The 14962-nt window shown below is 47.1% G+C and overlaps 1 protein-coding gene across 2 annotated transcripts in view; it reads left to right on the forward strand.

Annotated features, from left to right (window-relative positions):
* Positions 1-14962, forward strand: part of PLXNA2 (plexin A2) — a 315976-nt gene that overhangs the window by 276462 nt on the left and 24552 nt on the right. For both annotated transcript variants that reach the window (XM_084611054.1, XM_084611055.1), the window contains exons 20-22: positions 1192-1426; positions 5483-5625; positions 7486-7754. In XM_084611054.1, the coding sequence (XP_084467180.1) occupies positions 1192-1426; positions 5483-5625; positions 7486-7754 (647 nt within the window). The remainder of the gene's footprint in view (positions 1-1191; positions 1427-5482; positions 5626-7485; positions 7755-14962) is intronic.

The following is a 14962-nucleotide window of genomic DNA, read 5'->3' on the forward strand; positions in this document are numbered from 1 at the left end:
CAGGAGGAGTGAGCACCAGTTATTCAGAGGCCACTGTTTCCTCTCCCTGGTTCTTCTCTCCTGCCAAGATAACCACAAGGGCAGAAATCACAGTGTCCCCAGCTTAGGTGAGTGAGCAGAACAGTATGGTCAGCAGCACTGCTGGGATTGGGTCAGGAGTGAGCAGTAGTAGTTCTGGGGGTGAATCCAGTGTCCTTCGTGATGAGAGGTCAAAGCTATTATAGTAGCAGAAACCTCTCCACAATGAAAGGTGAGGAACAAAGTCAATGTCTTACCAAGTGCACCATGAGTGACTGTAAGCTAGACATGGGAAATGGGAGAGAGAAAGCAAAGTCCAAACCCAGAGAGGAACAGCATAGCCTCCAGCATGACAGAGGAGAGATTGAAATGGAGAGACATTTTCTGCTCCAGCATCCAAAACATTAGGGAGTAAATGAGAAGAGATTTCTTCAGCTTATAAGCAAGGACCAGAGATTTTCCACCAGATACCAGTAAGGAACAACGTAACCCAGGGACAGAGATGTTGGAGAAAGCACCAGCCTGCTTTCGCAGCACTTGTATGTCTTGTCATGCAGCAGCTGAAACTGACCAAACAAGAAGAAAAGGAGTACTTGTGGCACCTTAGAGACTAACAAATTTATTTGAGCATAAGCTTTCATGAGCTACAGCTCACTTCATCCACTGAATGCATCCAATGAAGTGAGCTGTAGCTCACAAAAGCTTATGCTCATATAAATTTGTTAGTCTCTATGGTGCCACAAGTCCTCCTGTTCTTTTTGCGAATACAGACTAACACGGCTGTTACTCTGAAACCTGACCAAACAAGACAGCTCCTGGGGCAGCAGGAAGAAACTGGGTGCCAGCACACTGTGGTGAAGGGAGTTACAGAGAGAGCACATGCTAGAATAGATGGGGAGAGCCCAATGTCTCTGAAATGGGAAGTCAGACTAAGTGACACAGGAATTTAGGAAGGGGGACCCAGTGTTTCTCAGGAGAGCTCATTGTTAATGGAGAGTATCAAATGCATGGGAAGCACACTGGCTTTGCCTGAAAGGGGTGGAGATACTCTCAAGGCTGATCAGTTCTTCACCCAAATACCACCTCCAGCAGGTGTAACTGCCCTCCCTCCCCTCATCTGGTCACAGCAGGCAAAGCCCGCTGGCTGAGCCCCCCTGTGTTTTGCTTGGCTAGGTGCACGTGGGCGGCATCGTCTTCTCCCCTGGCTCGGTGAATGTGATCTCGGACAGCCTGCTGACCTTGCCCGCCATTGTCAGCATTGCGGCGGGAGGCAGCCTGCTTCTCATCATTGTCATCATCGTCCTCATCGCTTACAAGCGCAAGTCCCGGGAGAACGACCTCACCCTCAAGAGGCTCCAGATGCAGATGGACAACCTGGAGTCTCGGGTGGCCCTGGAATGCAAGGAGGGTCAGTACCCCGTTGTTGTTGTGTTCAGGACAGGGCAAAGGGGAATGGGCTTTGACATGACTGCGTTCGCCGAAGCCAGCGTACGTGGGGCGGTGCCAATTAGCAGAAGTTACAGGGAGACCAAAGCTGCAGCTCCAAATACCAGGTAGGGGTCTCTGTTCTGAGAGTCTGCGTAACCTGCCCACGTCACCCAGGCATTTACAATGGCTGGCCCCTTGAACTGCCCAGAGCCATCTCTAAATCTCATAGACCTGGCAAGAAATGTTTTCCACTTCCTTACTGGGTAAATGTGACCTACCAATTGAAAATTCCCCCAGTGTCTGAACTGGAGAGGTTCTCACTCACTCCCGAGCTGGCGGCTCAGTTCTTTTCCTACTGGAAGAGTGTCCACTTTGCAATTGGCACCATCGCATCTGCAGAGGAGCTGTGGATGCTGAGCACCCCACTTAGATGGGAGCCCCTTTTTCCCCCACCCAAGGGGAGGGCTGAGGCAGCGATGGGAGAACTATAAATATCCTGGGGTCTGCCGGGCTATCAGAGCAGGACAGACTCAGGGAGGGCTTTCTGAACGGGTTGCTGTGTCAGCGTAGTTGGTTTCTTTAGAAATCAAGCCGGGCTTTCTAATGATTCCCTCAATCTGCCCACACAGGCAGGTGCCTGGATTTTACCATCTAAGGTCATGGAGGAGAAGCAAAAACATCCTCCTGGAAAGCAGTTCCCTTAGGAATCCTGGGTTTGTGACAAGTTCTGCCTGGATTCCTGATCCTCCCTCTCACAAGCCTCTGTTAAGGATGGAGCTATGTCCCTTCAGCTTATTGCAAAATGGTCTAATCTAGACCAGAGCCTCCCCCTTTGGGAATTCCAGGGCTTCACACAGTCACAGCACCGACAAATGACTAGAACAGGGTGACTTCTGAGGATTTCTAGGTGCTGTCATGTCAGAAAGAAATGCAGCTACAGCCCATGGCTTGTTTGTGTCAGTCAGGAACATATGCTTTGCTACTGCTCCGCCTCTCTCACTGGTAAATGCTAAATCCACTTCTTCTCCTTTTATCCATTTCAACTAACTTGCAGGAACATTTAGAAATGGCACATTCACTCACCAAAATGCCTGGACATGCGTTCGCACATAGGCCTGGTCTGACCTACAGGATTTCAGTGGGAAATTCCCACAAGATCAGCTGCCTCAGTGTTAAGGAGCCCTCGAATAGTGAAGGTGTGAGCATTTTTGGCTCCGAGCTAGTTAAACGGCACAGTGGTAAAACCTGCGGAAGTCCCCAGAGCCTTGTCTCCACTACGGCCTCCCCAGCTTCAAGGCAGTTGAACCAGTGGGAGCACCAGTGGTTATGTTTTGTTCAAATCCCCTAGTGTAGACAGGGTTATAGTTAAACACACAGGCAGAGTCCTGCACAGACACGTGAACACACACACAGTCACACTCATACACACAGATAGACACCACACACTTTCTGTATCGTGGCATTGTAGCTCTGAATTTTCTACAGCCCTTAAGTGAGCTCTGTTCTTTGGTGAGTTCATGTTATATGCAGATTTCTCTACCTCTCCTCTTTCCTGCTCAGCATAGCTAATCGTCTTCTCCTCTACATGTTGGCAGATACGTTATATTTAAAAAAAAATCACCATGGTGAAAAACTGTAGACAGACAATCAGTTTATGAATTGACCCCTTTTCCTGAGAAACTTCTTATGGCCTAGCAGAGTTTTCCTCTCATTGAGCTCCATTGATTTGATGCTAGCTCTAGTACCTAGTCTCAGGTCTAGTTTCCCTGGTAACCAGCTCCTGTTTACCCCATGTTGCTTGAACTGGTTTGAATCAAAGGCCTTCTGAGCCTGTTCATAGCTTCAGAGCAAAGGTTAGGTCAGTGTCTCCCACATGGGTTCAGAGAGCAGGAGAGTCTCTGCACCTTCGAGGCAAGGACGTATGCCCCCACAACTAGGGAAGGCCATAACAGGTGTATGGGATGCAGACACAGCCTAGTCTGCAGAGAATAGGATTAAAGCTTGATTCTGCTTAAGTGACACATCGAGATTGCATTGTGGAAACTGCTCAAGCTCCAGGGTGCCTGGTCAATGTGTCTCATTCTCTAATGGCCTCTTGCTGAAGGAGTTTCTTATAGGCATAAGGGGACTCTGACCACATAGGAGTTGTATGGTTCTGACGAGGAATGAGACAGAACTAGAAAGTGGAATAATCCTGTGCCTCTCCTGGCGCACAAAGAGAGAAAAGAGCCCACACTGCACCTGCTGGAAGCCTGTCCCTGGGAGCCCAGCATGGCATCCTAGATACCAAGGAGAAAATGGGCTGGAAGCGTAGCGCAGAGAGGTGCAAACACCGCAGGGCTGCTCTCCTGTGCTCAGGCATTGCCTGCCAACCTGCTGTCAAAGGTTACATTCTGGGAGATGGTAGAGGTAGGGGGTGAGTGCATTGGGCAGGTACTGCATTGCGGGGCTGTGTCAGGGATGTGCATGTTTACATGGGGTGAAAGGTAGGGATAGAAGCTAATTTGTACATGGGGTGGCTGTGAATCAGTATATACACATTCAGAGGCCTGTGTTGAGGGCGTAGGGATCTGTGCATTTGTAAATGGTATGTGTGTAGGTTCAGAGGAAGTGGGAGTCTGCACATTTTGCAGAAGAGAGTGAGCAATTATGGTGGGGGGTGCATATGAGAGGATTCATGCAGGTACCAAGGGGACAGGAGGGGGCATGTGGGTATGATCCAGGTTGTCTTCTATGCAGCATGCTCTGCATCAAAGAGATTGAGGAGTTCAGACAAATAACCTCTCTAGATAAAAATCTCAGTTAGTAATCACATTTCTCTCTTGACAGCATAACTGTGGGTGAAAAAATAAACTCTTCCCAGCAATGGCCATTGAGCTAGCAAGAGCAGACCTTTGGGATAGAAAGAATCTCCTTCTCGATTTGCTTTTGAGAAACCTTGTACTTGTTTTAACTCGTTGAAATTGTCACTTACAAATTTCAAAGTGTAGGAATCTAGACCCTAGCAACAAGGCAGGCTGGGCTTGGTGTCCCAACAGGGATACAAAGATGGAACTTAAATGATGCCTGCTGGAAGCCAAGCGGCAGCATGCTAACCTGGGGCTGACTTCCGACAGAAAAAAAAAAACATTCTGGGAAGGTTTGCTGTTATGCATCATAGAAAAGATGTTTTATCTAGTTTGAAGGAAGCTTGGTGGATCAAGGGGAAAAAATAAAAATAAACAAAAGGCAGCAAATTTCAGAGCATGATCTATATTCATGTTCTTGACATTTGCATCAGGACACACAGCCAAACAAAATATGAGGCCCTTGCAAGCAAGGCAAAGAATGACATGCATGTAGGACAGACATATGGACTCATGGCTGAGGAGAGCCTACCTGGAGTCCTAGAAACTATGGATGGAAGCATAAGTCCATCAAATGTAGTACTCCATCCAGCATCCTATGTTTCACCTCACCTCTACCCCCCACCACACAGACCTCCATAATATCTATGTCTATGCTGTACCATACATGGACAGATAAATACCTTCCTGACCCCTGCAGCCTGCATTTTAGGCCCTGAAGCATGATATTAGGTTAGTGGTGTTACTTGTAGAAAAGAGAAAGAAAGGGAGAATGTAGTAGGCACAACAACTTAAAAATAGTATCCTTATTTCTAGCTGGAGCCTTTCAGGGTATTTTAGGTGCTTATACACAAGGTGTGAACTGCATACAAATTAGCAAACATCTTTTTTCTCCACATCTGTTCTTTGCACTGTGTTTGCAGGTACTTGTGCACACTCACACTCCCTCTCTCTGCTGCTGCTGTGAAAGTGTCTCCCAGCCATGACAGCACATCTGAGTGACACAGTGAGGTCCTACAGTGACCAAGCTTCCCAATATGGCCCATTTGCTGTCCGGGATTTGTCTGCCAGGAAGGCAGACTGCTGGCTGTTCCCCAAGCCCCTGTTGTTTAGACTCAGTTCCCCTTGGTCCCCTTTGATTGCATTTCTTTTTCTCTCTCCTCCTGGCCTTCCTCTCCCCACCCCAATAGCTTTTGCGGAGCTGCAGACAGACATCAATGAATTAACCAGCGACCTGGATCGCTCCGGGATCCCATACCTTGATTATCGGACATATGCCATGAGGGTCCTTTTCCCTGGCATCGAGGACCACCCCGTCCTGCGTGAGTTGGAGGTAATGAAATGGCTGGGTGCATACTCTCCCTCTCTCTGCTGCTCCTAGTGCTTACATAGCTTCTGGGACTATTTTCCTGGTCCCGTCTGGGAAGCTAGATTGAAACTCATGGAGCTGTGAAGCACCTTCCCATCTCCCTCGTTGAATCTTATTAGAAGTGCTAGGGTAAGTGAAATAAGCACAGAGTTCATTTTAACAAATGACTCGGCATTTTGTCTCTTTAACACACGGCTTGCTTCCTCTTGCTCTCTTCTGGGGCTGGGGCTGGTTTTTGTTTTTTTTATTATTTTCATCACTAAAGCACCACCATAGAGTTTGCAAGCCCAGCAGCAAACTGGCAGCCTTCCTTATCAGTGTCTTTTTAAAGTCTCTATTAATCCCTTTTTTGTGGAGAGAAAAGCAAAGGGTATCGAGCTACGCTGTGCTCCTGATTTATTGCCGTGCTCCTGCAAGGGATAAGCTTTTCACCTTGGGATGACCTGGCCCAGGATTTGCTGTAGGTTGGCAGTTTTCATTTTCCCCCGCAATTTTTTTTAGATAAGCCATTCATTCAAATTTCAGTGTCAATGCTAACTTTAGTCCTCACCGCCTTGTGCTGTGTTCCCATCAGAGTCCTGCAAACAACACTGGATTGGGGTGAGTTAGTACCTCGATGGGAGATCTTCAAAGCAAACACTGGTGCTTCAGGAAGTAATACCAATTATCATGTAGCACTCTTCCCTTTGAGTTGGTGTTGACCTGGTGCCCCACCATGGCATCAGAAGGCCCTGGAGGTATTGGGCTAGTTCTCAGCTCTTGTAAATTGTCATAGTTGCAGTGAGGTCCATAGATCTATGCCGATTGACACCAGCTGAGGACTCACTGTCTTTAGGATGAGATGTAAAAGAGAGGACCACTTCTGGTCATTCTATTTGCCCTGGTATTGTTGACATGAGCAGGTGTTGCTCCTGCTATCCTGGCCAGATTCCAGTAAGGGTAACTGTATTCTGCTTCCATAAATCCCCCCTTCAGGTTCCAGTTGAATGTGCTCTTGGTCAAACAGTGCTGTGTGCTATTGATCAATCACTGTATATCACTCTAGAGGTGGCTGCATTTCACTGGTGGATGAAGGGATTCCTGGGTATCATTTGTATTAAGTTATGCTTTGGGATCCTCTGACATGAAAGGCATTGTAGAAATATAAGAAATTATTATTATATTAATAAAAGAACTAATTAAAATTAATGAATTAGATTACAATTCTAACAGCAAACAGCTGGCCACAACTCAAGCACTAAACTCAGCCAGGCTGCAATTGAATCTGCTTCTCCCATTGCCAATCCCCAAAATTTTCCAGTCCCACATATGATGTGTATTATTTAAATTGTCAAGTAAGCTGATTTTCTAACAAATGTGGCCACTTGTTATTGGTTTCACTTATGAAAAATAGAACTGCAGGAGTGATAAATGTGTTGCCAATTACACAGTTGATTTAATTATATAATGTTCGTAGAACCAATATATAGGGCTCCAAGATGTTTAGTAAAGAATTGCTTAATGTAGTTTATCATTTTGACTCATAATGAATTACTTAAAACCGGGACTAGCTGAAAGCCTCAATTAATTTTTTACTGTTTCTCTATAATAAAGCAATAGTCTAAATTAGTAATTAATTTACTTATGAGAGTGTCACTTTTTTTTTTTTTTGCTTTTTGCAGAACAAGTACAAAATGTATGTCCCTTGTAGGTCTTTCAGCCTCAAAGCAGAGTAATTAGTGTTCAGCAAGTCTGATTCACAGCAATGGTGAAGACAACTAGAGCTAGAGATAGGGGCACTGTTTCTTTCAGTGGCTTGCTGAGATTGTTGTCCTCTGCTTACAGGTCCAAGGGAACGGGCAGCAGAATGTGGAGAAGGCCTTGAAGCTCTTTGCCCAGCTAATCAACAACAAGGTGTTTCTGCTGACATTCATCCGGACCCTGGAGCTTCAGCGTAGCTTCTCCATGCGTGACCGTGGCAATGTGGCTTCCCTGATCATGACGGGCCTCCAGGGAAAGCTGGAATACGCAACTGACGTGCTGAAGCAGCTACTCTCAGACCTGATTGAGAAGAACCTGGAGAATAAGAATCACCCCAAACTGCTCCTGCGTAGGTAAGATGAGTGGCAGAGGGAGGAAGCTGCAGGGACATGCCCAGATAAAGGAATCAACATCATGCAGTTGCTGTCCCCTCTCCACCCAGGGAAGAGCCTTGGCTGGGGCAGCCAACAAAAGCCACATGGCCACCAGTGGCTAAAACACACACACACTGGCAAGTAGCAAAGAAAAGTTGCATATAGCAGGATCTGGCAGTGGGTAGCAAGGAAACCCCAGTTCAGACAGACCCTCAAATTGCAGAACTCACCATGTGCAACTCCCATCATGCTTTTATTCATTGCTTTTCCTGCTTTCCTTGGCCTCTCAGATACTGAGGGGTTGCGGTGAGATCTAGGTTTGATCTTTCCATCTCGTTGCACTGGGAGCTCTGAGAAGGAGAGTGGCTCCAGCCTGGGTGACCCGGCTGACAGTAATAAGCAAGAGTGCGTGGTGGAGGTTCGGACAGATTGACAGTTAAAACGCATTACTCATCATTGGCAGGCTGACCCCTGACCTTCAGGGATATTAGCAATTTTACTCTACGTTTTCCAGATGTCAGTTTTTTATTCCCAGCCCAGCAGGTTCCTTTTTGTCTTTGGGTGTTTTGGGTGGGGTTGGTTTTCTCTAAATCAAGAATTTCCCCTTGCCCCCCCAAGCTCTCGGCCATGGAGGAAGCAACTGGAAGACAAAAAGGGACAGGACTGATGGGCTTTTCATCAGTGCCCTGTTCTGTTGTGCAGTAGGAAGGGAGGAATGAGTGGGGTCAAGGGGGACGCTGGGGGATTATGAGTGAAAGAGAGAGGTACGAGAGGTCATAGTTCTCTTGGATCAAGTTTAAGATGCTGTGCAGCCATCCATGAAAACATATGATAGAGTTAACCCTGTGTTACTAGAGACAGGGAAGGGAAACGGATGGACTCTTGGAGGCTCCCAATGGAGCACTGCATTTTTCTTTCTGCCACCAGCCCATGTAGCATGACTGAAACTTCACATGCGCCAACACCTCCACCCCTAGAGAGTCCTGCTTGACAAATGGGGTGTCCTGGAGCCCATGAAGTGGAGTGAGATGAGCCAGGACTGGAGGCCTCCTCTCACCATCATTGGATGAAGGCTGACAGCACCATCAGTCTCACTGGTGCCAGGTGACCCCTGAGGTTACACTGGTATCTCAATGTCAGAGCATTTCTCTTCCCCCTGCACCTCAGTCCATCTTCCAGCTGGGCTGGCAGGGGAAGCAGGTGCCAGATGGAGGAAACTGGGTTAAGGGTGAGAATAAAAGCAAAGGGATTCCCTTGGGATTTGGAAATGGTGTGGGGGCGGGAGGGAGAGCAATCTGGGGCAATCTTGGCCAGTATCCTGCATCCCTAACTGATCTGAGTGTGTGAAGGCCCCACAGTCATTGAGACAAAAGCACACAATGTGTTTCTTAGAATGTTACATTGCTCTGTGTGTTTGATTCTGCTGCCAGTCCCGGCTCTTCTCCTGTTCAAGGCTATTTTAGTGCGGCGTTAGGGCAGACAGGCACACAGAGAGTTTGCTGTGGAGGCTCTTGCATCTCTGCCACATTTCTTCTGTAGAGTAGCGCCCTGCTTGTCCAAAAAGAGTGGGGGCAACATGGAATTAATTCAGGTAATTTGGGATTTGGAAAAGAAAGGGAAGCTTTTGATGTTACTCTAAGTGATGCACATCAGGAGACATCAGTTGAACCCAGAGGCACTAAATCTTAAAGGCAAACACTGCCCATGAGTAATACAAAGTGCAACAGTGGGCACCGCTCACCCGTCAGTATTCACTGGCCTGCAGTGTCTGATTTGGACAGTGGCATTTGTGGAATATCTTATTCTAAATATGGGGAATATGCCACTGAGCTCACTGGTCATATCACAGCCCACTGGCTATCACTTTTTTAGGGACACATACTGCACGAGAGTGAGTGTTACTGGAGACATAATGTGGCTGTTGTGCCTATAAAACACTGGCCATCCAGTTGCATGTTTGCATTTAATTATTGTTTCAGAGGTTGAAGCAGGGCCTAGGAGAGCGCTACTGCAGGGACCCCATTAGGCATGAACTCGTTTGAGCTGCTCTGTTCACTTTTCGAGTGCAGAGCTTTTCTAATCAGCCTGTGCCAGATCAAAGTGAAAGGGAAAAACCTAGGCATTCATGCCTTTTTTTTCCATTTTAAATGTGAGGGAATTGTATGGGGAAAAAGGTTCCAGAGTTATAAGCACCTGATTGTATCTCTTCACCTGTGTCTATAAATTGCTTCATTAGACTGCAAGCTCATCAGAGCAGGGACTTCCCTTCTTGCATGTTTGTACAGTACTGCACGCTTTTGAGCATCGGCCATGCCAGGTCCAGATGAGATGAGCATGGCATAAAAGTCTAGATGGACAGGGTAAGTGACAGACCCAGAGTCTGAGCTGACAGGGAGAGGGCAGTGGTAAAACACCTCCACCTAACTTGAGATCTTCTCTGGACCACATCTAGGGGTTCAGCCTCCGTGGACCAATCTGTCCTATGATGTCCTCTGATGATGCTGCACAGCAAAAATTGCAGTGTCACTATGATATAAGGGCTTTTGTTCTGTTTATCTAGGTACTTACTTGACCTTGATCCTTACACAGTATCCGTGCACCTCACAGTCATTAATATATTTTATCCTCACAGCCCCCTCATCCAATAAGGAAGGAACTTCCCCATTTTACTGTTGGGGAGCTGAGATAAATGGCAGCTGAAGTGACTCATCTCAGGTCACACACACAGTCTGCAGATGAGACAAAAATTAAATTTAGTAACCCAGGTCAGATTGGCACCCATGACTCTGAGGCAAAAGGCTGCCTCCTATTCCTGCTCCCCTGAGCCGGCCATGTCCCTGCGCTCACGCTGACAGCATTTCAGGGCCCTGTTGCATAGGAGTCACCCTGGCTCTATCCCGCTGTATCTGAGCTTTGCCCCATGGGTTGCTGTGTGATGGAGGAAGAGGGCCCACTCTGTGCTCATCCACTGTCCGCCAGTCCACAAATGGAGCCATCGCCACAAAGAAGCCAGCAGCCAAAAGCAACAGGGAGTATTTAACAGTTTGGGGGAGTTTTCAGGGATTCCTCCAGCCACAATGAATATACTTGGCAGGAAATTGCTCTAAATCTGGCCATGTTTGCAGAGGCAATAACTCATCTCAGAAATGGAAGCTGCATTAATTTCCCCCGTGGTTTGATGAGTCGCTGTGAAAGCGTCTTCAGCCTGAGCCATCAATAATGACTTTTCACGGTGCTCTAAAAATACAAGGCTGGTGATCTCAGCACTATCCCCCTCCCATCTCCTGTCCCCCCCATCCCTCACCCCATTACCACCACGAGGAGGTTTTGCTCATAACACAGCATACCACATCAGAGCCCGCCTAGCAATGTCATAGTCCAATTGCCAGAGATGGAAAAGCCAGACTCAGAGAAAGGGCCAAACCCACAGGGACTGTGTGTGGCCAGCCATTACTCTCTGAGTTTCTGCTTGAAGCATGTATGATTTTTTTCTTTGTTTCTCAAACTCAGAGGCTGGAGGGATTGTGTTGGATCCAGTCCTGACATGGGAGCAGTTCAGACCCAGAGTCTCTGTACAGCCAAGGAAAGGAGTTAAGCCAGGAGCAAATGTTCTTCTTCCTTAAAGAAGGCTCAGAGAGAGAGAACCCAGCCACTCCTTTGTGTGTCTCTTATTGTGGCACTCAGAGGCTGGGGGTTGAACTTTCAATGCTGGGGGTAGCTAATGTGGTCTGACCTGCAGTTTTATGAAGAAGTGCATCATCCTGAAAGTAGCCTGAACCAGTGATCTAGATATGAAAGTCTCCAATCCTCCAAGCCATTCAGTCCCCTCGGTGCAGCCCTGCACTGACGTCCCCCTTTCATCCTTTGTGGTACATTGGTGCCAACACAAACTTGTAAGCTAAATGTGTTAATATAAAAGATGACAAGTCACCTGCTGAAAGGTTGGGATTCTATCCAGGTTCAGATTTCCCCGGTCAAACGCTTCTGTCTCCATTAGCTGCCGTGAACATCAGCTGCCTGGTAAAAACTCATTTGGGCTTGTAAATAGACTGGGGGAAAGATACTCACCCTGCATGGTTCTGAATGGGGTTATTTCTCACCCATCAATCCCATTTGGTCATTTAAAAGGCTCTTGTAGCGTATCTCCTGTCTTTGCTTTGCCATGTAAACACAGGATTAATGTTACCCCTTTAAGCATGGGCTCATGACGGCACTTTCCTGCTCTTCTCTGTGGAATTAAACAGCCAATTCATAGTCGAGATATAATGATGTGGCCTGTTTGTTTCCATTTGCAGAGTGAGGGTTGAACTGCCTGAACCCCTACTCCCCCACGTGCCAGAGTGTCGGGCGAGTATGTCTTGCATTCAGCATAGCCAGCCACATGCAAGATAGTATTGGTACTTGGCGCAGATGGTGTCATTCCAGTGCATACACAAGGAGCTGGGGGACAGGGTCTCCTCTGCAGGAGCAGTGGCATTTGAGAGCTGACAGTGGGGCAGGAGAAGCTGATTATTGACGCTCTTTAATCAGAACTGAGTACCTGTGGCTTAGTTCTGTGAATTATCCTCCCAGATATGGCAGGTGACGCAGGGAAACCAAATGAACCCAAAGAGTCTTCATTATCCTCCGTTTAAATTTGATCATTCTCACTCCTGGGCATTACCAGGGTCTTTGCAAATGGAAATAGTTGCATAGCTGAGGGAGACAGCGGAAAGAGATGGAAGAGCAGCATGGAGGGATGCCTTACAGATTCAACCTTCATGTGTGACATGCTTGCTTACACTCTTTGGAGCTATGGGTCCAAGTTCCAATCTCTTCCTCCTCCTGAGGCAGACTGTCTGAGTTCTAGGTACTTCGCTCGTGGGGGGGGCTTTCAGCTGAGACCATAAAGCCATAGAACATGTCTTGATAGCTGTGCACTGACACTGAGGGCTCGGTTTTTCCCTTCAGTTACATCAGCGTAAATCAGGAGTTATACTGCTGTAAGTGAGAGAGAAACCCATCACAGGGCACCATGGCACTTTCTGTAAAGACTTAAGGGGTTTGTCCCACTGTCTTCAGTGACAATTTCCTTTCCCCTATTGTTAAGCACGTGAGCTGGGATTTTCAGAGGAGCCCAACAGAGTTAGGTGCCCAGCTTGTGATGAAATTCAATGGGATTTCGGCACCTGTGTTCCTTTGAAAATTCCAGCCTTCTTGCCTGCGTTGCTGGTGCCCCAAACACGGAGGGTGGCTACAGGTTCAATTGGAAGCATTTGGGATGAAACGCAGGTTTCCAACCCACTGGCCGAATGAACACTGAGAACTTTTTGAAATTCTTCAGCCACTGCACTAGTCTTGGTGCAGCTTCGCCAGGGCTTGCAGTGAGGAAAGTGCCAGCATAGTCCAGCCACCAGCACTTTTACCACCATGTCATCTGGACATGCCCTGAGCAACACCAGGCAACGTGGTGGTGGAGAAAAGGTCTGGAGCCCTGAAGCCTGTTGCTAGCACAGACAGAGCTGCACTGAGGCTAAACCAGTGGTGGGAGAATTTCAAAAAATCCTCATTGTAGATGGAGATTCTGCAGAATTTCTGTCCTCTGGCTTGTGTGACTCAGGGCCTGGTACATCAGTGTCTGGCATTTATGGAGAGACCAAACCACTCATTGCTCCTATCATCCACCTAGTCCCCTAAGGTGTCTCCATGTAGGAAAAAAGAAACTTCTCCAGCACCATGTACCCTCCTATCTTTTTCCCCTTTCTGTACGTCTATTCCATCTCATCCCTTTTGTCTGAGATACGGAGCACCTGCTGCACATTTATAAAGTACCTGCTTCCCCTTTGCTGCCGTACCAATCTAGATTGGTGCTGCATTGAGGGATGGAGGGTGGCCATGTGGCACATACACATTCTAGCAGCAGCAAAAGGGTTAGCAGTATGTAGCAGTCATTTAAAAGAGGTGAGAATGCAAAGGATCCAGAAGAAACAAAGCCTAAAAACTTGAAAGCCAGCTTTGCGGTGTGAAGATCCAGATGTTTCAGTTGGAAACCTACAAAGTAGAGGTCTCTTCCAGCCCTGTGGATCTGTGAGCTCCTTGGGTATTGTTTAGTATGCAAAACATTCCAAGTCAGAACATTTTGTTCTAAGCTAATAATGAATGAGAAGCCACAAAGTGAGAAATTATTTTATTTTACTTTTGAGCTGTCTATTGGCAGTGCTTAATAATTGGTGTTCAGTTCTTTCCTTCTTTCTTTATTTCGCCTCTCTGCTCTTCCCCCTCCTGGGAGACTGAAGGAAAGCTGATATTAAATCAAATGACTGTCCTCATCCCTGGCACAGGGAGCACATGGCAGTTCAGAGACGAGACAAAGCAAGGGAAAATTAGTAACATAAATATTGATTTGGGGGTTTTCCTGGTCCTTTTTGTGTTTTATTCCCAGCACCCCAGTGAGTCAGAGGAGCAGCCAGAGGCTTTGGTTTCTGGTGTCAGGCTTTTTTGGAAAGTTGTCTCTGGAGTGTACTTTGCCCTCATTTATGTGGTCAATATGAAAAGAGTTTTCTCTGAGTCTGGGGATTGTCCCCTGCTGCCTTAATTTTCAGGAGCTTATTTTGTATTTTCAGAGACAGATCTATAACAGCATTCCAGATACCAGGCCGACCATGGAGTAAAACATGATGCCTGCTGAGAGGCTGTTGCAGTACTCTGAAGGAGCTGGTTTTGCAGCTCAGCAGACCTCTTCTGATGCAGCAGAGGGAAAGGGAGGTCGCTCCAAAACACGGCAGACTGAGTTTAAAGAATGACTTGCTGAGACCTACAGCCCAGATCAGATTTCAAAGACTAACCATGGTAGATGAGGGCAGGGAAAAGATACACAACAGGCTAAGGCTTGTGAAGAGCTATGCACTCTTCAGCTCCTTGGACCCCTTGATGAAGGAAGTGGCTTTTTTGCTTCAGCTAAGGAAAAAATTTGAGCATGTTAACTCTTTAAGTGTTGATACCTTCTGCAATGAAGGCTGTACCACAGGTGTACTATCGAGTCAGTTTCAGAGTAGCAGCCCTGTTAGTCTGTATTCGCAAAAAGAAAAGGAGGACTTGTGGCACCTTGGAGACTAACCAATTTATTTGAGCATGAGCTTTCGTGAGCTACATCTGATGAAGTGAGCTGTAGCTCACGAAAGCTCATGCTCAAATAAATTGGTTAGTCT

The sequence above is a fragment of the Lepidochelys olivacea genome (genome assembly GCF_965140295.1).
Source record: "Lepidochelys olivacea isolate rLepOli2 genome assembly, chromosome: 21".
Classification (NCBI taxonomy): Eukaryota; Metazoa; Chordata; order Testudines; family Cheloniidae; genus Lepidochelys; species Lepidochelys olivacea.